General features: G+C 46.3%; 3 protein-coding genes and 2 long non-coding RNA genes across 5 annotated transcripts; 3 read left to right on the top strand and 2 right to left on the bottom strand.

The window, feature by feature from the left end:
• The first annotated feature begins 626 nt into the window (after positions 1-626).
• Positions 627-15,444, top strand: LOC121142140. Its single transcript, XM_040751469.1, has 3 exons — positions 627-1,087; positions 9,863-10,096; positions 14,957-15,444. The coding sequence occupies exons 1-3, from the start codon at positions 683-685 to the stop codon at positions 15,392-15,394; spliced, it is 1,077 nt and encodes a 358-aa protein (XP_040607403.1). The 5' UTR covers positions 627-682; the 3' UTR covers positions 15,395-15,444.
• Positions 4,682-9,266, bottom strand: LOC121142396. Its single transcript, XR_005879411.1, has 2 exons — positions 6,046-9,266; positions 4,682-5,248 (listed from the first exon to the last, which is right to left on the bottom strand). It is a non-coding gene; the product is annotated as an uncharacterized LOC121142396 (long non-coding RNA).
• On the top strand, positions 7,271-11,282 carry LOC121142397. The gene is made up of 2 exons (XR_005879412.1): positions 7,271-7,325; positions 10,478-11,282. It is a non-coding gene; the product is annotated as an uncharacterized LOC121142397 (long non-coding RNA).
• On the bottom strand, positions 9,786-10,215 carry LOC101843531 (histone H4). The gene has a single exon (XM_040752206.1). It carries the CDS (start codon positions 10,151-10,153, stop codon positions 9,842-9,844), a length of 312 nt encoding a protein of 103 aa, XP_040608140.1. The 5' UTR covers positions 10,154-10,215; the 3' UTR covers positions 9,786-9,841.
• A 492-nt stretch (positions 15,445-15,936) lies between the features above and the next one.
• Positions 15,937-16,415, top strand: LOC101843256 (histone H2B type 2-F). Its single transcript, XM_021235469.2, has one exon. It carries the CDS (start codon positions 16,011-16,013, stop codon positions 16,389-16,391), a length of 381 nt encoding a protein of 126 aa, XP_021091128.1. The 5' UTR covers positions 15,937-16,010; the 3' UTR covers positions 16,392-16,415.
• Positions 16,416-21,934: the final 5,519 nt, after the last annotated feature.

The following is a 21,934-nucleotide window of genomic DNA, read 5'->3' as shown; positions in this document are numbered from 1 at the left end:
TGAATCGCCCACAGGCCCCTATGTAAAAAAACTAAAAACCTCTTGCGGTTGCATCCAACCGTCTGGTTATTGAGCTCGGGACTTCACCGAGGTATTCAGCCTGAAGCCCGTTTACTTAAGGTCTTTCAAGCCTACCCTCCCGGAAGCTTCCTGCCCTTTCCCGGAGACTGGGACTCGGCTGGGACTCGGCCAGGACGGCGAGTGAGGCCGGGCGTCCGGCTGCCGCTCTCACCCGGTCCTTCGGCAAAGTCTGAGAGGAGGGGGCGCGGCCACATCTGGGGACCGTGGGTGCCTGGGCGGCACCGAGCAACCTTAGCTCTGTGACTTTGGACGCCGGGTGGGCGAGCGGACCGGCGTGCGCGCTCCTTTCCGGCAGAGCTGGGCGGAGCGGGCACTGGCCGTCTACCGGGAGCCAGCAGACACCGCCCCACCCGCGGAGAGCCCGGGCGAGTCAGCCAGCCGCAGGGCGGGACCAGGGGCGGGTTGGCTGGGGGCGGGGCATGTCCGAGCCAATGGGAGCGCCCGGGGCCCGTGACGCCGCGGCCAATGGTCCGGCAGCGCGGGACTTTCAAGCCGCTTGCCCCGCCCCGCCCAGGGGGGACTGCGTCTATAAAGACGGCGGACTCCGGTCCCGGGCAGGTCTCCGCCGTCCCTCCTGGTCTCGGTGTCTCCCTTCTCTGCCATGGCCCGCACGAAGCAGACCGCTCGCAAGTCCACCGGCGGCAAGGCCCCGCGCAAGCAGCTGGCCACCAAGGCTGCCCGCAAGAGCGCGCCGGCCACGGGCGGCGTGAAGAAGCCGCACCGCTACCGGCCCGGCACCGTGGCGCTGCGCGAGATCCGGCGCTACCAGAAGTCCACCGAGCTGCTGATCCGCAAGCTGCCGTTCCAGCGCCTGGTGCGCGAGATCGCGCAGGACTTCAAGACCGACCTGCGCTTCCAGAGCTCGGCCGTCATGGCGCTGCAGGAGGCGAGCGAGGCCTACCTGGTGGGGCTGTTCGAGGACACCAACCTGTGCGCCATCCACGCCAAGCGCGTCACCATCATGCCCAAGGACATCCAGCTGGCCCGCCGCATCCGCGGGGAGCGCGCCTGAGCTCTCGGTCCCCGTTCCCTCCCACCAAAGGCTCTTTTCAGAGCCACCACGTGCGCCCGGAAGGAGCTGTTCGCGTCTGTTGTCCTTGCTTGTTCTTTATCCTATAAGGATAGATGAGTCTTTCGGGGAAGTTGCGGAGCAGCAAATTAGCTGTTTGGAATTCCCTGGGTGTTGCAACTGTAGTCTCCTAAGGGTTACTTTTCAGGAGGCTTTTCAGAACATGGTGTTTTTAAAGTAGCCCTACCTTATCGCCCAATTCCTATTTCAAGCCGCCCCACTAGTTACAACTCAGCCTTCTGTTTCCTATCGGTTCTTTGTTTTTCGGTTCTAAGATTACCGTCAATTACCAAGTTAATGAGGAGCCCTTTTAGCTATTAATAGTAATGAGTGATCAGACCTATGGGACATTGGTTCCATGCCTGCTCATGTTGGCTACTCTGCCAGGGTGCTTGTCTTGGCCTCTGGAAATTGGTATACTCTACTGTAACATGCATTGTTTACTCCGGTCTCAAAACGAAAATAATGGTACATACCTAACAGAATTAACATTTTTGTGCTGTTGGAATAAGACTTTCACAGCCATGTTTCAAGATTTTTTTTTTCCCCTTCTTGTAAGGTTTTGTTTGCTTGGGAGATCATGCGTATCATTACAAGTCAGGATTTTTACCATTTAGTTTTTTTAAACCTAAGCTATTATCTACTTGCAGGTGAAGTATATTGTGTTCTGATTTAATTATTAGTACAAAGGATACAGGGTGTCTGTAGAGGGAAACTACGTATTAAAAGGCTGGCTACTACAAAGAGAACTTACCCTTGGGTCCTCTACCCTAGTCCTTGTTCTCCAAGTCCCAGCTTGAGAGCTGCACACACCAGTATTTCCAGGTCCTTCCTTCAGACAGTGATACATCAAACTCACTGTTTCCAGATCACTATAAACCAAACAGCTTTCCGAATTTATTCTTTTCAGGTGCCTCCACTTTACTGATCGATCCCTCTCATCTAAGCTCCTTTGCCCCAAACTTGCAAATCACCAAATATTTCCAAATGTTTTCAGTACTATCACTACTCATCTATCTGGGACCCTTGCCTTAATTGACACCCTCAGCAGCCATGATCTAAGCAACTTAAATAGTCAGGATGGTTTTTCTTTCTGCCAAGTTAACAGGAGCATTCTATAAAAATTCATTTAAAGGTTTTTGTTTTTATTTTTGTTTTTACGAGACAGGGTTTCTCTGTATTGTTTTGGAGGCTATTGGTCCAGCCCGGCCTCAAACTCACAGAGATCCGCCTGCCTCTGCCTCCCGAGTGCTGGGGTTAAAGGCATGTGCCACCACCACCCGGCCCATTTAAAGTTTTTAAATATAGATGTATTCGTATGTATGAGTGTTTTACCGTGTGTGTGTGTGTGTGTGTGTGTGTGTGTGTGTGTGTGTGTGTGTGTGTGTCCGCGCGCTGCACTGTGAGCCTTCGTGGTGCCTGAGAAGGCCAAAAGAGGCTGATGGATCCCCTGGAACAGGCATAGACACCATGTGGCTGCTGGGACCTCAATCAGGCTCTTCCGCAAGGGCCACCAGAGTTCTTAACTGCTGAGCCATCTTTTCAGTCGCAGTAACTTTGTGGTTGCTTGGTTGTCTTTTGGTTTTTGAGACAGGGTTTCTCTTTGTAGCCTTGTCCTGGAATTTGCTCTGTAGACCAGGCTGACCACCAACTCATAGAAAACCCCCTGCCTCTGCCTAGAGTGCTGGAATTAAAGGTGTGGGCCACCACCACCTGGCTACAGCACTATTTTTTAATCCCACTAAAAGTTTGATACACATCTAATTCCTAGGGTTTTCTGTTGTTTCCAAGTACTCTTGCAGCTCAACAAATATGTTCTAGTATCATACAGCATCTGCAACTCACAAGTACAGTGTCTTCATACATTCTGTTTCTTATATACAAAATGCCTTCCCTTTTGCCAATTCAGAGAGTCCCTCATTCGTCAGGATTCATCCCACGCCCGTCTCCTCTCCCTTTTCCCTCTTTGACTTCTCTTTGGGTCTTCTTCCTCCTCTCATACCTCTTGTTTCTCAACCCTCAGCATGGGGCCAGCAATACTCCTCATGGAGTAACTCCTAGCTGGTGTCTGGGACACCACAGGAAATGTTTACTGATGGACCTGATTTGTCTGATCCATCTTTGCTTTATACAGTGGCACTGGGCCCACAGGGCCAGGTGTTTTAATGTTAAGATCAACCTTGGAATTATGGCAAGAACTTTTAAGGTCCTTGAGGCAGGTCCCAAATCAAGGGAGCAGAGCACTTCTCATAAGCAATGTCTGAGAAGCCTGAGGTGCCCTTTGCCCCAGAGTGACCTCACTTCTAGCTTTAGGCTGCCTCCAGATATAATTAAGATAATCTAGATGGCTGTGCTTCTGCTAGCCCACCCCCAACACCATGAGCACCCTCTGAAGATTGATGGCCAAGGGAAAGGTTCCTCTAAGGACTCAGTCCTGCTGAGATTTCTTTGGGATGTGGGTGGAGCTGGGCATGGGACCTGTCAAAAGTATCAGCCAATAGTGGCTGGGAGAGGAGGCAAGATGAACAGGACAGAGACAGGGAGAGGGAAATGAGCTAAGAGCCTCGCTGCTATGAACTGGAACATAAAGCCCATGGGAAGGTAGGACCAGACTCCAGACTCGTACCTGGAGAAGCGCCTCAAGAAAAGATGTGGGCCTCAGTTCCTTTGTCCTGAATAGAATTGTATCCACACTGCTTGCTGTAAGAATGAAGATAATTTACAATTTACACAGAATGCTGAAGGCTCACATGTGGTGATTGTTAGGTCCAAAATGGGCCCCGCAAAATGGCAGTTCTGGTGCCTTCCTAAACAGAAGGTCAGGAAACCAGGATTGTTACGGGGTGAAGAGGCACAAAAGCAGGTTTCTGTTTGCCAGGAACCTCCCTTAATCTGCTGAGATCCTCCCTTAATCCACCCCAAAGGTCAGTTTACCTCAGGCAAAGACATCTCGTTCCCAATTAATCCAAAGAGATCCAACCTGCCAGCTGTCGTACAACCTACCGACTGTCGTACAACCTGCTTCCCTTTGGGCCACTTTGCCCGCCTCTGCCCACCCCCTGCAAGAGAAAGACAGCCTTGCGGTTTGATCCTTAATAAGCCTTTCTGCCCAGGAGTGATTCAGCATGGTGGTTTCCCTTCGATTACAGCAATGGGCACTAATGGTATTGTTAACATTAATGACTTCAGAATTGTATTACTAACTTTTACTTGTTGCTATGAGAAACACCCAACAGAAGCAATCCAATTGAAGACGGAGTTATTTTGGTTTAAGAAGGGATAGGGAAGCCAGTCGTGGTGACACACACTCTTAATCCTAGCACTCTGGAGCACCCTGAATTTGAGGCCAGTCTGATTTACATAGTGAATTCAAGGACACCCAGGGCTACAGATGCTATGTCTGAAAACCCCAAAACAAACAAAAAACCCCAGAAGTGCCCTGGCCAGCAGGGCTCAACGGGTTTGAGCCCAGGAAACCTGGAATGAATGAGACAAGAGACAAGGGGGATATGGACAGCAAGACAACATGGCTGATGAAGCTGCCGTTTAATGAAAGTTCTGTACAGGCTTACATAGGGGAATGTGGCTTTGGCCATGGGGCAGAGGTTGTTAGACCAGAAGTGAGACAGGGGGCTGTTAGGAGCAGGGAGCGTTTCATAAGCAAGAGAGCAGGAGATCTCACCAGGGAGTGTAGGTGTTAGCATTGTTAAGCAATGGGTTGTCCCTGTGGCACCAGGCCATCTGTGGGAAGACGCCTGAGTTTGGGATGTGCCCTGGCGTAAGAAGTAGATTCGGTGACCTGGTCCCCAACACAGAAGGGGTATGGTGACAGAATGGCAGTGAGAGGGGGCAGTTGATCACATTGCAGCATTAGTCAGGAAACAGTCGTTGGTGCTCTCTGCCCACTGTGTTAGCTTGGGGCCCCAGTCCACTGGGTGGTTCTACATTCAGAAGTCGTCTTTCCTCCTCAGGTAAGTTTGCCTGGAGTCACCCTCACAAACACCATGGAGTATGGTCTCCTAGGACATTTGAATTCCAGTCAACTTGACGGTAAAGATTAACCACCATAGGATAGTTGTGAATCTTGATTATGACTGTCTTGGAAAAAAAAATGATACCAAGTAAATTGGCAGACAATTTGAAATACATGACCAGTTTCCAGACAGGTGCTCTAAACCTGAACACACCTGTGTTCCTGAGTATTGTACAGCTGGCCTTTCACTAAACTCAGTATTCACAAAGGCTCTGAGACAGAAAGACTGTTTTATTTCTGTTGAACACATACAGAAACTATGCCTTTGCAGCCAGTGGAGCCTGGGTCTTGTGTTTTGCTTTTCTTTTTGTACCAATTCACTGTCCAACAGAACTAGACATGAACAATTATATGACTTATGGTATAGTGTATCTTAGTGCAACTTGGAATCAGCTATAACTAATTTCTCATGACTTAAAACTATAGGAAAATATTCATTTTGCTACCTAGTATACATATCCAAATATATCTAAAATGGATACTAATTGCACAAAGCAATATTTTCAATCCCAGTCTATTTCGTGAGATCAAAATTTTAAAATGCTACTGCCTCCCATCTAAGTAGATGTTACCATGACTAATGGGTTACAATCAAGCAAGAGTTATAAATTACAATTGCATCAAATCCTTAAGACAGGGTTTCACGTGTGGTCGTAAATTGGGCTGCCAAGATGGCACTTGGCACTTCCTGCCAAGCCTTGTGACCTGAGTTTCCACGTTGTGGACAGAGAGAACCAACTCCAGCAAGCCACCATCTCATCTCCATCCCTGTACTGGGCTACAGCATGTATGCCCACACAGAAAAGTTTTTAAAAATTGTCTTGAAGTTACTGATGGTATCAATATTAACAGAGAAACTTACCAAGAACATTGTGTAATCACCATTCATATAAATAAGCACTCGTTACTAATTTATTTAGTAGGAATACCAGCATGGTTTCACATCCACCTGGTTGGAGGCAGCACATGAGGTTGGAGAAGGAATGACATCTTTTGTAAGTATAGAGGAAGGACAGACTGAACTACCTGATTCAGAGGGGAAGAGCAATTCTTTCCACAACAAACCTTGGGATAGGAGCTGTCTGATGCAGGCAGAAGCAGCAGAAACTAAAAAGAGAGACTGCAGGTGGAGACCAGGGTACAGAGTGGTGTGAGGGCAGTAATAAGAAATGAACTGTCAGTGGTGGAGGCTTTTAGCCCAGACCATTTAAGATCCTGAGGGCTAACTGGGACTGGCTTTCTTCTGCCAGCAGGAATGGAAGATTGGTTATAAAAAGGAGGTAAAAATATAACGCCATGGGGCTGGAGAGATGACTTGGCTGTTTAGCATGCTTTCTGCTCCTAAAGGAGGAGCATCTGTGTCCCCAACACCCACATGGAGAGGCTTACAACCACCTGTGACTCCAGTTCCAGGGGACCCAACACCATCTTCTGCCCTCCATAGGTCCCTCCCACACCACTCACACACACACAAGTAATAAAATTGACCTTAAAAAAAACTAGTAGTCATGCAAAGGCAAGTTAAAACAGTAACAGGTATCACTTTAAAATTGCAAAGCTGAATCATGTCTAGGGATGGTCATGACTGAGGATGAGGTGCTTTGTGCTGCTCTGGTAGCATGTGGGGCTAAGGTAGCCACTACTCAATGCAAGTTTACATACATCAAGGAACCAGAAGTTCTGTTCCTAGCTATTTGTCCTGAAGAAGTTCTCATGCCAGTTTATCAGAAGCTACAACAAGGGTGCTGAGGCACTGGAGGCAATGTGGGTGTTCCTCACCAAGAGAAAGAACATATACAATACAGATTCACTCTCTTCCATCTGGGCTGCAATGTTAAAATATTTTGGACTAGGTAGTTTATGAACAGAAATGCATTGTTGACAGTTCCGGAGGCTGGGAGGACCAGGTGCCGGCAGATTTGTGTCTGGTGAGGGCATTTCTCAGAGATGGCTCTTCAAAGTGTTCTCAACACAGTGGGAGAAGTGCACAGTTGACTCATTAATATCATTGGTGAAGGTTCTGCTCTCATGACTTAATTGTCTCCTGTTCTGTCTAGGTTTTATGTCAACTTCACACAAGCTAGGTCATCTGGGAAGAAAGAATCTTAATCAAGAAAATGCCTCCATCCCACTGGCCCGTAGGTAAGTCTGTAGGGTGTTTTCTTGATTGATGACCCAACCAGTTGTAGGTAATGCTGTGCCTGGCAGGTGGTCCTGGGGTTATAATAAATAGGCTGATGGGGATGGTTAAGAATATTATCTGTTTCCAGAGGTCCTAAGTTCAATTTCCAGCAACCACATAATGGTCACAACCATCTGTAATGAGATCTGGTGCCCTCTTCTGGCCAAAAGGATACATGTGGACAGAACATTGTACTCACAATAAATAAATCTTAAAAAAAAAAATGCAGGCTGAGAAAGCCTTGGGGAGCAAGCCAGTAAGCTTCCATGGCCTCTGCTTGAGCCCCTCCTTCCTCCAGATACCTGCCCAACTTGAGTTCCTGCCCTGATTTTCCTGGATAAAAAAACAAACGAACAAACAAAAAACCAAAAACAGTTCTGTACCAAATGTAGTGGTACCCAATTGTAACCCCAGTGCTCTGGAAACTAAGGCAGGAGGATTACAGATTCAATTAAAGCTTGGTCCACATAGAAAAGCTTAGACCACTTATGGAGAAGGAAGAACTGATGGAATGAGATTAACGTGAAAAATAATTCTATTTATATAGTCTAAAGTATAAACTGGGAGGTGGTGGCACACACCTTTAATCCCAGCCCTGGGGAGGCAGAGGCAGGTGGATCTCCAAGATATAGTATTATGTCAAGCAGGGTGTCACTTGTGTCCTTTAGGGGAAAACTAGGGATGGGATTATAGTTTAGTGATAAGAGAACTTGCCAGAATGTCCTGCATGTGATGCCCAGCACCATCACCATAACAACCAAAGCATGTCACCTGGGTCCATGGTTGTTAAATGTGTGTCAGAACCACCTGGAGAGCTTGGCATTAAGCCACAAGTTGCTGGGCCCAGCGTCTCCAACTCAGTTGGTCTGCAGTGAGGCTAAGGTAATCAGTGCTGATGGACTGGAAATCTCACTTTCAGAAGCAGACTTCGGCCTAGAAATATTTCCTGCTTCCTTTATTTGCTGAGTTAGTTCTCTGTAAACCTTTGTAAGCCTTTTAGAATTCTTCGGTGAGAATCAGATGTTCTCATTCGGAGGGCCCTCAAAGGTGGGAACCAGCATCAGCTGATGTAATGTAAATTGTGGGTGAGGTTGTAAAGGAAAGCCCATTTCTTTCTCAGCACAGATGGTCACAGATGCCATTCTTGCTATCTCCCCCAGCCCTCAAGGTTACTGAATACCTCATTAGGAAGGAAGGCCCATAAACTCCAACCCTACCAAGCTTCCCCCAATCCCAAAACATAATGATTTCTGTAGTTTTGAGATTCTGAAAATTATCTTTATTCCTCATCTTATTGGACTACCTTGACCTGTTGGGTGTATGTACGTGGAGCATGCATGCATGGTTACCTAAAATGCATATTTTTAAATATGACAACTACAGATGGATCAATACAAATACATTGCCATGATCCTGAGGTGGTCTACACTAGAATTCAGCTTCTTGAATTGGAAGTTGAATCTTTATATAAGGTCATGTAACTGAATATGAAGATTGCACAATATTTCAAAATAAAAGAATTAATGTACAATAAAAATAAAAGCCTACAACTTCTAACAATTTGCACAGTAGGGAAGAGTGAAGCAGAGAATGGCATGCTGTATTCTTGAGAATCTGCTTTTGTCTTATCAACATTAAACATCGCCTCGGGTGCTGATGGGGGATGGGCATGTTTTGGCAAGTCTCTTTCTAAACATGTCCCAGCATGCCACATACCTAAATGGCTTCCACTGATTTTTTCTCAACTTGTTCATGGTTTTCTTTGTGAGAGGAACTTGTGGTGCAGGCTTCCCTCAAATCTGTGCAAAGTCGGGGGGGTGGGGCGGGACAAGCCTTTAACCTCAGCACTCAGGAGGCAGACAGGTAGGTGGATCTGTTGTAAATTCAAGGCCAGCCTGGCCTTCAGGGAGATTCCCAGGACTGCCAAGGCTACAGAGAAACACCCCCTCCTCCGCCCCACAAAAAGAACAAAAAAAAAGAAAAAGGAAACCTCAAACCAGGAAGCAGACAGGCTGAGCAAGTCATAGAAACAAGCCAGTGTTCAGTTATCCATACACCTGGCTTGCCTGTGACCAGATTAAAACGTCGTTATTCTAGTATTACATTGCAAAGCCGCTTTCAGCCCACTGTTTCCTACACTATTGCCTAAACTGGAGTCTTCCTAAGGCAGTGCTGGCCACATAAGCCCAAACCTTTTAACCAACCACCCATAGCTATACCGTCGACACTGGAAACAAACCAGTTGCCTGTGAGCAGTCGCTGCCATGGATGCTGGCCGCTAAGGAAAAGAAGCTTACTGGATGGCACTGAACCCAGACCCAGCGACTCCATTGGGGACGCGCCTTCACCTTACATTGTTTAGATCAACGACTGTAACCTGGTCAGACCTAGTCAGAGTGCCAGCTCTTCTGGTGGGCTTGTGGTTGGCCCTAAAAAGGGCCGTTAGGGATGAGGGATGAAGCGGCGGCTGTGCAGTCTAGCCTCCGAAGCCATACAGGGTGCGGCCCTGGCGCTTGAGCGCGTAGACTACGTCCATGGCGGTGACGGTCTTGCGCTTAGCGTGCTCGGTGTAGGTGACGGCGTCGCGGATCACGTTCTCCAGGAACACCTTCAGCACACCGCGGGTCTCCTCGTAGATGAGGCCAGAGATGCGCTTGACACCACCACGTCGAGCCAAGCGGCGGATGGCGGGCTTGGTGATGCCCTGGATGTTGTCGCGCAGAACCTTACGGTGGCGCTTGGCACCCCCTTTGCCGAGGCCCTTTCCACCCTTGCCTCTTCCAGACATGGTCAGTGCAGTCGAAACGCCGGACTGTGAAGCACGGACGGTGGCTTCCCTCAGATATAGGAGGAGATCGGACCAGATTGAAAACCGAAAGCGCGCGGGCGGGAATCTTTGTAAATCGTCCCGGCTCTTGACGTTGCGTCATTTTCCTGTTTTTCTTCTCTTCTCTGCCCTCTACCGGTGGCTTCATAGTGCCTTGCCTTTCTTTTTTATTTTTATTTTTAATTTTCTTAAATTGTAATGCCATAGTCTCTGGGAAAATTCAGATCTCCCCCAAAAAACTTGAGAGATACCGCGGTCTGTAATTTACAGCTCTGTTTCTTCCAGCCTGTGGGCTTCTGGACCGTATGAAAGCTAAAAGGACAAAAGACTGGAGAAAGAGAAAGGGAATTCGGAGACGTGAAGGGGAGAGCGCTGCATCGATGGATCCCGAGCTACAGTTAGATAGAACCGCTACTAAAGAAGCTCCAGTAGCCAGGGTAACGTAATCGAAAGCTGCGCAGCCAGGAATCTGTGTGCAAGGGGATGTTCGCGGGCGGTTCTGAGTACAGTCGCTGCTTAGTTGACAGTTTTCAGCATAAGCAGAAACTAGGTCCTAGGAAAATTCGTCTGCGGAGCTTTCTCGCTGAGATCAGTGGGTCTCCACGGACCTCTCCCCAAAGACCTGCTGGCTAGCAGAGCCTGGGAAAGCTGCCACAATCGTTTCGACCAGTCCTTTGAGGTTTGCCGGTGTTTTCAGCCTGGGAATGGTTCCCAAACTGGGCCCACATGCAGCTGGATAAATTCGCTTTTGCAAGTCTGTATCTGCTTCATAGAAGTGACGCCCTGGGCTGCTAGCAAATTCATCGTTCCCAGGGCCCACCATCGAAAATCATGAGACATTTCTTTCTGCAGCAGAAAAATTTGTGGTGGGTGGTTTCTTTTTGTTTTCTGAAAAAAAAAAGTCTAAAAAAAGTACTCCTATATGCCTTGTCTTGTATGTACTGACGAACCCTTGATTTTACCCCATCCATCGGGATTTTCTGGCTCCAGGCTTGAAGGTGGACTTGGGAGGCTTTGAGCCCTGTTAGGCTCAGGGCTCAGAAAACAATCTCCCCGCCCCACAAATAAACCTCAAATGCTTTAAACCTAAGGCCTGTGAAATGTGTTTCTGAGGAGGTAGGGCACTCATCCCCTAACCCCCTTAAACCTGGACAATCGTACAAGTCGCTTGATTGACACTGTGGTCACAGCACGGACAAACCTACACGCCCAAACCAGCATTCACAGAACTTCTCCAGTCCAGGAGTTTCCTGGCTGAGATTGCTGTTTTCTGAATTCCGTGGCAGCTCCTGGAAGATACGTTACTTCACACCTCTTTGTCAGCCCACAGACCAAAAACTCAAATGGTCACAGTTGCTGTTCCAATGTAACTCTGGAGGTACTTGAATCCAAACAGAAAACTTAGTCCATACTTTTGTATTAAGAACAAACACAAGCACACACAAAATACTGTGTCCCAATAGTTCATTTATTTAAATTTCCTGTTTGCTTACTTGTTTGTATGGAAATTTTTAAGTTTCTTGTACTCATCCCAATTTATGAAATTCCAGTTCTCAGTCTTTAAACTCCAGGCCCTTGTAATTTGTCTTGTTTTGAGATAGGGTCTCACTGTGTAGCTCTGGCTGTCCCAGAATTAACTCACTATGTAGGCCAGGTTGGCCTGGAACTCACAGAGACCCACCTGCCTCTGCCTCCCCTGTGCTGGGATTAAAGGTGCATGCCCTTACACCCTGCTGCTACGTTGGAAGCTTCATCCCAGCCCTTGGCAGCCATATACCCAAAGAGTCTGGAATGTTATGGTGGATTCCACACAAGCCCCCTTTTCAGTCGGTCCTTTGACATTTTCAGCTCCTATGTTGAGGTTAGCTCCCAGCTGGGTTGGTCGGTCCTTTGAAATTTTCAGCTCCTATGTTGAGGTTAGCTCCCAGCTGGGTTGGTCGGTCCTTTGAAATTTTCAGCTCCTGTGTTGAGGTTAGCTCCCAGCTCCGTTTTCAGCACCAGAGTCCGTCTCATCTCCAGTCACCTGAGACATCAAGATCTCCGTAATAAATCTCAATGTGGTTCAGAGAGGTGGAGAGCTTTGGAGAACACCACACAGCCTATGAATGGCAAAATGATGCATCTCAGAAAGCCCTCCCCTAGAGATGCTCAAGACCACTCCCACAGGATATTTAAACTGCCCCCCAGAAAATAGACATATGGTTTTCCCAGGAGCTAGAAGGCCATCCGGGAGCGTTGTATGCATTAAACATGGGATTTTTCTAATTTGGTTTGATTTGGTCTCATTTGGACCATCTCATCAGTGAAGAGGCTTATCCTGGTGCAGAAACTTTTCACCTGCTTGTCCCTTTTTTGGGTATATTTTAATGAAAAATTCAGGGCTTTTCTGAGAAATAGTTCCTCTGCAGAGAAACAGTTTCTTCTGTATCATAACCCCTACTGGTGAGATTGGATCCAAAACTTCACATGAACCTTATTCTAGTGTCCAAATGTGAGAACCAAGCACAATTGAACTAATATAACTCTGAATTGTTATTAAAGTCAATGCATAGTGGAAAGAATAAAAGCTAAGCTCACTGAGGCATCAGGGATATTGTATTTCAGGAAGTAGTCCTGGTACCCCTTGGAAGTTTCCTTTTTTATTTCTAATTTCTTGCCTTAGGATTCATATTCACAGTGGCACCCCTATTTCTGAAAAATAGAAAACTTACAAGCATAATTTTAAAAGTTAGACAACAGGAAGACTTGGGATTTTCTTATTGTCTATTAAGTAAACTAAACGCCACAGCTCTTAGATTCTACATTTGAACACAGCAGGTTTCTCTTACCCCCAGAGGATGTAGTCCAAGACCCAGGAACAATATCTGAGCATACAGATAATGCTGTACATTACATATGCAGCACTATGTGTTTCCTATAGTATATGTAGATATGCTTATTGTAAAGTTTAACTTATAAGTTAGGCTCAGTTAAAAAGAGCAAAAGCAACAATAGTAAAACAGAAGAATGATCACATTCTTTAGTAGAGTTTGCACTTAGGATTACCCAAGATCACTGGTACCTGAACACAGGCGCTCAATGCCTTGGCAGATACTCTGACAATGGAGATTGCTACAACATGATTAATTTGTGATTAGCAGGGATATGGTGGACAAGGAGGTGATTTATGTCCTGGGTGAGAAGGCATGACATTCCATCACTGTACTAGGAATAGGCATGCAATGTAAAGCTTCTGACTTTTATCCTGGATTTTTTTCACGTAATATTGTCTAAACACTGTTGAGGGCAGAAATGAGATATGGAGTTTGAGAATCTGATTTAAATGAATCCACCCATACGTTATGCTCGAGGGCATACGTTACAAAGAAAATCTTACAAGGAAACATGACAGTTGTGTGGGCACCATCCAGATTCCACCAGGCAATTTCCCCTTCTGATGGGAGTTCATGGGAGAAGTTTGAGATGTTCTAGAGGGTTTAGTGCAGAATAGGAGAATGTTTCTGTGTTGCAAAGTTTTACCAACTGACCCTAGGACTACCTTAAACAGAGAGCTGCTGTCCATGCTTAAAACATTGCCAGAAGAGTACCACAGGAAGGGTAAGAGCTCACATCAGCGATGCTTCCGTGCCCCGTTTTGGAGATGGCTTCTGCTCCTGAGGGATTCTTAAAGAGGTTAGTTAAACTAGCAAGCTTGTACATGTGATTAGTCTTTGAGAATCCCTTTAAGATCAATTTCATTTCACTTGGATTTCAGGAAGAGGATAATGCTTTCTGGCGCCATCAAAACAAGGTTTAGACATCTGAGGCCTCTTTGGTTTTAGGTTTGACTTTTTGAAGGGTTGTAGGTAATGCTTTTTCAAAAAAAAAAAGAAAAAGATCAGACATGCTATTAAGAGTTTTATATTAGTTAGCACAACTGTATATAACCATTATAACATGCATTTTCCAAAACATGCCAAATAGCTAAAAGGTTAAAAAAAAACTTCACTGTTCTTGGGATAATATAGAAGATATTAGACGTTCAATTTAATCTTTGTGGAAAAAACTGTGTTAGCACCTTAGTCATCAATAAATGACTGGCTTGCTTTGAAAGGTATTTTAATGTGTCACCTGGATGATAAGGGTTTGGTTATTTAGTGACTATGCTCTGCTGGAAAGGAGGTATTAATACTTCTAGTCTTATCCTTTGACAAACAAGCATTTCATCTGCAGGATTTAATTGGTCTTCAGTGTAGGAGTGAGTGGGGAATGTACACTAAGGGGAAAGGGGGCAGGGGCCTCAAACAAAACGTGGGTCAGTGGGCAGCTAATGTAGAGCAATTTTGGTCGGGTTCAGAAGTAGATAAAATGTTAAGTTTAATTTAGTCCTTTCACTATACATTGCTTTGTCATTCTTCAGCTATGGCTATAAGCTTCCAAACCTCGGGACACAGTGCCTGAGGCTAAATAAACGCTGTGGCAACAAACCAATCGCAGAACGGGAAAGGGGTGAGCTTATTTCCGAAGGAACCTGTTAGGGCGCACAGTGTGTAAAACACTATACACTGCTTTCAGAAAAGTTACATCAACTGAAAAGAACCATCCTTTCATCAAACGCTCCGTGGTCCATAAATACAGGAAGAAGGAAAAGGATCAGGCGCAGTGTAACCATCTCGTCACCCGGCAAAGAGGATCGAATTCTACCCAATCAGACTGCAAATCCAGAAAGTCCCTGTTTTTCTAGTCCAATCATAACAAAGGTAAGTCTATAAATATGGCCTCTAGGCGCCAGGAAGGCAAAGTCACAAAACCATGGCCCGTACAAAGCAGACCGCTCGCAAGTCCACCGGCGGCAAGGCCCCGCGCAAGCAGCTGGCCACCAAGGCTGCCCGCAAGAGCGCGCCGGCCACGGGCGGCGTGAAGAAGCCGCACCGCTACCGGCCCGGCACCGTGGCGCTGCGCGAGATCCGGCGCTACCAGAAGTCCACCGAGCTGCTGATCCGCAAGCTGCCGTTCCAGCGCCTGGTGCGCGAGATCGCGCAGGACTTCAAGACCGACCTGCGCTTCCAGAGCTCGGCCGTCATGGCGCTGCAGGAGGCGAGCGAGGCCTACCTGGTGGGGCTGTTCGAGGACACCAACCTGTGCGCCATCCACGCCAAGCGCGTCACCATCATGCCCAAGGACATCCAGCTGGCCCGCCGCATCCGCGGGGAGCGCGCCTGAGCTCTCGGTCCCCATTCCCTCTCACCAAAGGCTCTTTTCAGAGCCACCTATGTTGTCATAAGAGCAGCTGTGTCAGCTTCGCCCCGAGTATCAGCAACACCTGAACTTGATTCCCAATTTTCCCCAAGTGTGTCAGCCATAACAATTATGATTAGCCACAAATAGGGAGAACTCGATCCGCTTCAGTGTCTCAAGCCCTGGAGGGATCCTAGTAAAGATGAGTTCCCGGGTAGAAACATGACCCTGTGTTTATTTCAATCCAGCCACCAAGTATGATAGGCCAAAGAAGGAAAAGAATTTGTTTCAACCTGGTGCTTAAGAGTGCAAGGAAGATAAAAGGACAGGTGAAGGGGGAGGACTGCGGCGCTCATTCATCGGCTAACAGGAAATGGAGGGCTGCGATTGGCTGAGAGACTTCCCTGTAGCCACCCTCCACCAGGGCGCGTAGACTCCGCCTTCTTGACGCTAACTCTAGTGTAAGTTAGCCAATAAGAGTGTAGTGCTGGGAGAGCCTTCATTTGCATACGAGCTCTATAAGTAGCGCATAACCAGCCGCACTACAGCAGTTCGCACTCGCCTCGTCCATTTTGTGCTTCGGCTTTGAACGCGGAGGAAAATGCCGGATCCGGCGAAGTCTGCCCCTGCTCCGAAGAAGGGCTCGAAGAAAGCCGTCACAAAAGTGCAGAAGAAGGACGGCAAGAAGCGCAAGCGCAGCCGCAAGGAGAGCTACTCCGTGTACGTGTACAAGGTGCTGAAGCAGGTGCACCCCGACACCGGCATCTCCTCCAAGGCCATGGGCATCATGAACTCCTTCGTGAACGACATCTTCGAGCGCATCGCAGGCGAGGCTTCCCGCCTGGCGCATTACAACAAGCGTTCGACCATCACGTCCCGGGAGATCCAGACGGCCGTGCGCCTGCTGCTGCCCGGGGAGCTGGCTAAACACGCCGTTTCGGAGGGCACCAAGGCGGTCACCAAGTACACCAGCTCCAAGTGAGGCGCAGCCGAGACCTGACTGATCGACTTTACCCCAAAGGCTCTTTTCAGAGCCACTTCAGTTCTCAAGAGAGAGCTGTAACCACTAAAGGCCTATGACGCCTTGTTTAGGTAAGGTAGAGTTTCTCTCTGCGGGGCTCTGGTGAAAGACCGAGCGTTTCCTAGAATGCTGTGCCGTCAGGGCGCGGCAGAGCGTTTTGTACACGCTAGGGTGGGATGTTAGTGTACTCCCTGCTTAGCTTAGATACTGCTGCCGGAGTCTTAACCTCTCCATTTGAGACTTGAAACTGCCTTGAGGCATCCGAGAATAATTAGATCTGTCTGGAGCATGATGTGGGGGCAATCAGTTGTCCCTCGTTGCCGCTGAGGAGGATGGTCCTAAAAGACTCAACAGTTAAGGGCCCTATCCAGTTTAGGTTACTGTAGGTTGCTCGGTGAGTATCCCACGGACTAGTTAGGCGTGTGTGGAGTTTCGTCCACCCCTCCGTGGTCCGGTCGGCGGGGTGGGTGAGTGAGGATGGCTTGTGGCCAAGCCCTGCCTCCTGCGCCATTTCGCCGCCCGACTCCACGCGTGTTTTCACAGCATGAGCTCTAGGTGCAATTTTCACAGCAGTGACTCCTTTCTGACTTAGGCGTTGCACACGGCGGGAACGAGACTCTTGAGTCCTAACCCTCACCAAGAATTGGATGCTCTAGAGGAAGGTTCTTTTCTCTGATTCTCTTCCTGTCAAGATGAAACATGATGAAGCCCTTTCTAGGCTGTTCAGGGTTAAATAAGAACGATTTACATGGTTCCAGCTTTAAGCACGCTATCAGTGGGGTAGGGATTGCCCCGCCAGCCCTTCCCTATCCCAAAGTTCGCTCGGAGACAACACTCTAAAGCCATTCCCTAAGCATCTTGCATTAAACTCCTTACTGTATAAGACATCATCTTTCCAGGAAGGCATCTAGACCTCTTTCAGGACTTGATTCTGTAGAAACTTCAAGGAAAGTATCCTCTATGTGACCCCATAGGGGAAAGTGGGACTTAAAACTGATGGTGGCCCACGCCCTTAGTCCCAGCTCTCTGGAGGGCAGATAGATTCATATCTGGGCCAGTCACAGTGAGACACTGCCCACAGGTTCTTTGGCAAGTTTTTGGTAATAACTTACAATCAAATGACGGTGTAAGCTGGGCAGTGGCACAGGCGGATTTCTGTGAGTTCAAGGCCAGCCTGACCTGCAGAGGTGGTTCAGGGCAGCCAGGAAACCCTGTCTTGAAAAACAAAACAAAAACCCGTGGTGTTTTTCATGTCAGTGCCCTCAGAGGGAAAAGTGCTTCTATTAAACACTCCTTTCCCAGCGTTTAGTTGACAGCTCCGAATCCTGATGATTTCACAGGAGGGGAGCCAAGGGAAAAGAAATTACCTACAACTCATCTCCCCTATTTTCTCTCTAATACTGTATTTCATCCAGCTTGGCTGTTTAGTCAAGACTCATGAAGAAAAATAAACAGGAAAAAAAGGTGTGCTAATTAGTGTGTGCACATATGAACAATGGGGTTAGGCCATCCAAGGGAATAACCTAGTTTTCTGAGGTGTCTACACTATGAAAATCTGAAGGATTTGCTCCTCAATTCTGTTGTAGGGATTTTTTTCTGAGTCATTTTAAATAATCCCTGGTGGCCATATTTTCATACTGGTTTCCAAACACTAAGTGATGGAAATCGTTCTAAATGACCATTCCCTACTCCTAGGCCCCTGCTAATATATATATATATATGTGTGTGTGTGTGTGTGTGTGTGTGTGTATGTATGTGTGTGAGTGAGTGTGTATGTATGTGTATGTGAGTGAGTGTGTGTGTGCATGTGTGTATGCATGTGTGAGTGAGTGTGTGTGAGTGTGTGTGTATATATGTGTGTGAGTGAGTGAGTGAGTGTGTGTGTGTGTTCAGGGCACAATTTTAGTGCTGACAAGGATGGCTCAGCATGGAAAAGTGCTTGCCCAGTGACCTGAGTTTGATGGTGAGGACAAACGCCACTGAAGGAGAGAAGTGGATCTCAGAAAAATCACCTCTGAACTCTGAGTTCAAACACATAGAAATGCAATAAATACATAGGATTTCTAGGATGTTAGTAGGAGAGTTCATCACATTAAAACTTAAATTCTAATCATTTGCCTACAGGAAAAAAAAGATAATTTGTTCCCTTTGTCTAGCCAAGTTTATCTTATTGTTATGGTTGGAGTGTGGTTTATAAAGGCTCATAACTGAGAAGTTTTTTTATGGCTTAGTTCATTCTGAGGAGAAAGTCAAGTTGCATAGATTATAAAGACAAAGCAAAACTAAGAAACTGTAACAATTCTTCCTAGCATGAAGAAATGATATTGGCTGAACGTGGTGGTGCACACATTTAAACTCAGCATTCCTGGCAGAGGCAGGTGAATCTCTGAGTTCAAGGCCATCCTGGTCTATATAGGGTCTTCTAAACCAGACAAGGCTACATAGTGGCATCCCTACCTCAAAAACAAATTTGAGATTGTAAGCATTGACAGAGTCCCTCAGATTGATAAATCATGTACAACTTGCAGATGTTGGGGACTGCTAGAACCTTGAACAAAATGGAGTCTGTCAACCGTTTCTTGGCCTTCTGCCTACGTGACTGCGAGCACACATGCCCTTGAGACAAAGGAAAAGGCTAACCATTAAAGTTAAATTTACACAGGGCAGCCCACCCGCCTAGCCAGGGGGAAGTACCCTTACAGAGTAATTGTCTTTGTTAAACAAAAGATTATAGCGTTCTGTTGTACACTCCCTACCCCTCCCTAATTCCTGCACCTGACTTACGCTGACAAGCATTTGTGGAATGCAACTAATGACTGATGGAAAATTACAGCTTTGTCTTTACCGTATTTGGTGTATATTTGAATTGAGACTTGATTGACATGCTTGTACCACCCCCTGAGGTCCTTCCTCTATAAGTTCCAGCGCGCCCCAAAAAAATAAAGGCTCTTGATCAGCGAACGTTGTCTTGAGCCTGTTTCCATTAACCTCTTGAAGTTCAATTTCCAGATCGGATCTGCTCGTGAAGGCCCACTAAATTAGTAGCGACCCTCATCACCTCACCCCCGCGGGTCGGGGGTCCCTTTCCCGGGGGGTCGCATGCAGATGTTGACAAAGCCGCATGCGTAGACCATCCCTAAAGTGTAGGAAGATGGTAGAGGCGTGGGAAGGCAATCCCTAAAATCTCAGGTGTGCCATACTGTGACAGGCCAGCTGCTGCATGACTCACTCTGAGGTCTGATTGGGAGTATTTCCTCATCTTAAAATTAAAATAGTAACATTCATACAAGCCTCAGGAAGTTACCAAATTGATATAAGGATTTTGGAAAACATCTCACAAGACTAAATCATAGCTCATACCTACACTATATTGTATTCAAAGTTTACATTATCTTCAAATTCACACAGAACATCGATCAAAACCGGGCACCACTTTGGGAAACTAAAACTATAAAGGACACACTTGTTGATAACAAAACAATAAAATAAGACCATCCCTACAATCGCTACTCTACAGAAAAAGTCACAGGTCAAATGGATTTCAAAATCAAACTTGCACAGTCTTTAGAATAGCAGTGTGGTCACTGTGTGGAGGAGCCTCTGCAGGTACGCTGAGGGTAGGGTAGCTCATAGGTTTACAGGATTGAAGGAAGACAAGTGTGGTGGTGCAGGCCTTTATCCCCAGTGCTCAGGAGGCAGAGACGGAGGCAGGCAAAGAGAATAGACTTAAGGGAAAGTAAGAACGAGGTAAGCTTTTAACTCAAAGGAAGGTTGAAAGAACAGATCTGAGTAAAAGCAAAATCTATAGGATATCAAAGACTTCCTTAGCTACCAAGACCAAATTAACTAATAAAACCAAAGACTGTTCCCAGGCAATGCTCTCTTAAGCTCAAATAAGGTACATAGTTAATGTTAGATACAGAAGATACTGCAAATGCTATACACTTGGGGCTTGAGTTCAGATTTCTTGTTGTCTTTATTATGTGTATGAGTGTTTGACATGTATGTATGTATGTATGTATATATGTATGTATTAATGTATATACATACATACATGCATACCTGATGCCCAGAGAGTTTAGAAGACGGCACCAAATCCCCTGGAACCAGAGTTACAGACTGTGAACCATTAAGTGGTTACTGAGAACTTAACTCAGGTCCTCTGTAAGAGCTGCCACGTGCTCTTAATCACTGAGTCATTTGTCCAGTTAACTGGTGTTTTGTTTGATAACTGGTCCCCACACCTTACCACAACTGACTCCATGATAAAAGCACCTTTCTGGTCATGAAACTCAACTCATAGACAGTACTGTATGTCAAAATGAAAACAGACCTAATCCATCAAACTCCATAGTTTTGGGGAAGTCTCAAAATTTACAAACCTTGCTTTTTAGCTTCTATAGTTCTGCTTCTGGCTGTTATTGTAAACTGAAGTATATCAACAGAAAATATGATCTTTGTTCTTAAAAGCTCACCCTAGAAAGGTATTAAATTGGGATACCCACCAACCAGTATAATAAAGACTTCCTCTTGGCTTAAACCCATATTTACAATATTAAAATAAGTCACTCAGACTAATCTCAATCTTCCTGCCTTATCCTCTTAAGTGCAGGATTACAGGTCTGTGGCACCATGCCTTAAGTAGCTCCATGAAAAGGAGACTGTTTGAATTAAAAGAAAGAAACTAGGGCTGGAGAGATGACTCAGCAGTTAAAAGCATTGGCTGCTCTTCCAGAGGACATAGATTTTAGATTCCTAGCACCCATATGGCAGCTCACAACTGTTGGTGTTTCTAGCTCCAGGGGCTCTGACTCCTTCTTCTGGTCTCCTCAGATACTGCACACCCATGGGGCACATACACATGCAGGCCAAACTCCCATACACATAAAATTAAAGAAATAAGCCTTTCAATCAAATATGTTGGAGAAGCTGAAAAGATAGTCAAATATCTACTTTCTTATAATTCCAGCAGAATGAAAGAATTGTGACAGGAAGTGGCAGTGAAAGAGCTATGAAATCTAGAACTAAAATCTGAATTCTACCTCATTGTGACCAAAACTTGGGAAATCTCAGGATATGACTCCACTAAAGTTAGAAATTATTTTTTTAAAAATAAGAGTGGCAATTGTAAGCTATGAAAATGTTTATTCATTTAACTCTTTCTTTGTCTTCCCAGCGGGCCCTCAAAGTCATAGCCAAGCTGAGACCAGGCATTGTATCCTCAAAATTAGCTTGCCAGCAAACACTACATTTGAAGATTTTATGTCTATTTTCCCAGAATACCTCAGCCAACTATTTCTGGCCTTCAGTGATTTTCCTTCTCCGTTAGCTCCCCTATCATGGATGCCAGCCTTTCCCTTGAACATATATGTTCCCTCTCCATATGTTACTCTCTTTTTTTAAACCTTTGTAATGGTTAAGGATGTCCTCAATGTAGCAGGGATTTGAGGGGATGGCAAGATGCAGAAGAGCAAGCAATTTTATTGGAGTTGTTCCAACTGTAC

The sequence above is a fragment of the Mesocricetus auratus genome, unplaced genomic scaffold (assembly GCF_017639785.1).
Source record: "Mesocricetus auratus isolate SY011 unplaced genomic scaffold, BCM_Maur_2.0 Super-Scaffold_100009, whole genome shotgun sequence".
NCBI classification, from domain to species: domain Eukaryota; kingdom Metazoa; phylum Chordata; class Mammalia; order Rodentia; family Cricetidae; genus Mesocricetus; species Mesocricetus auratus.
The sequence above is the reverse complement of the archived record's forward strand: the minus strand, read 5'-3'. Positions and strand labels throughout refer to the sequence as shown.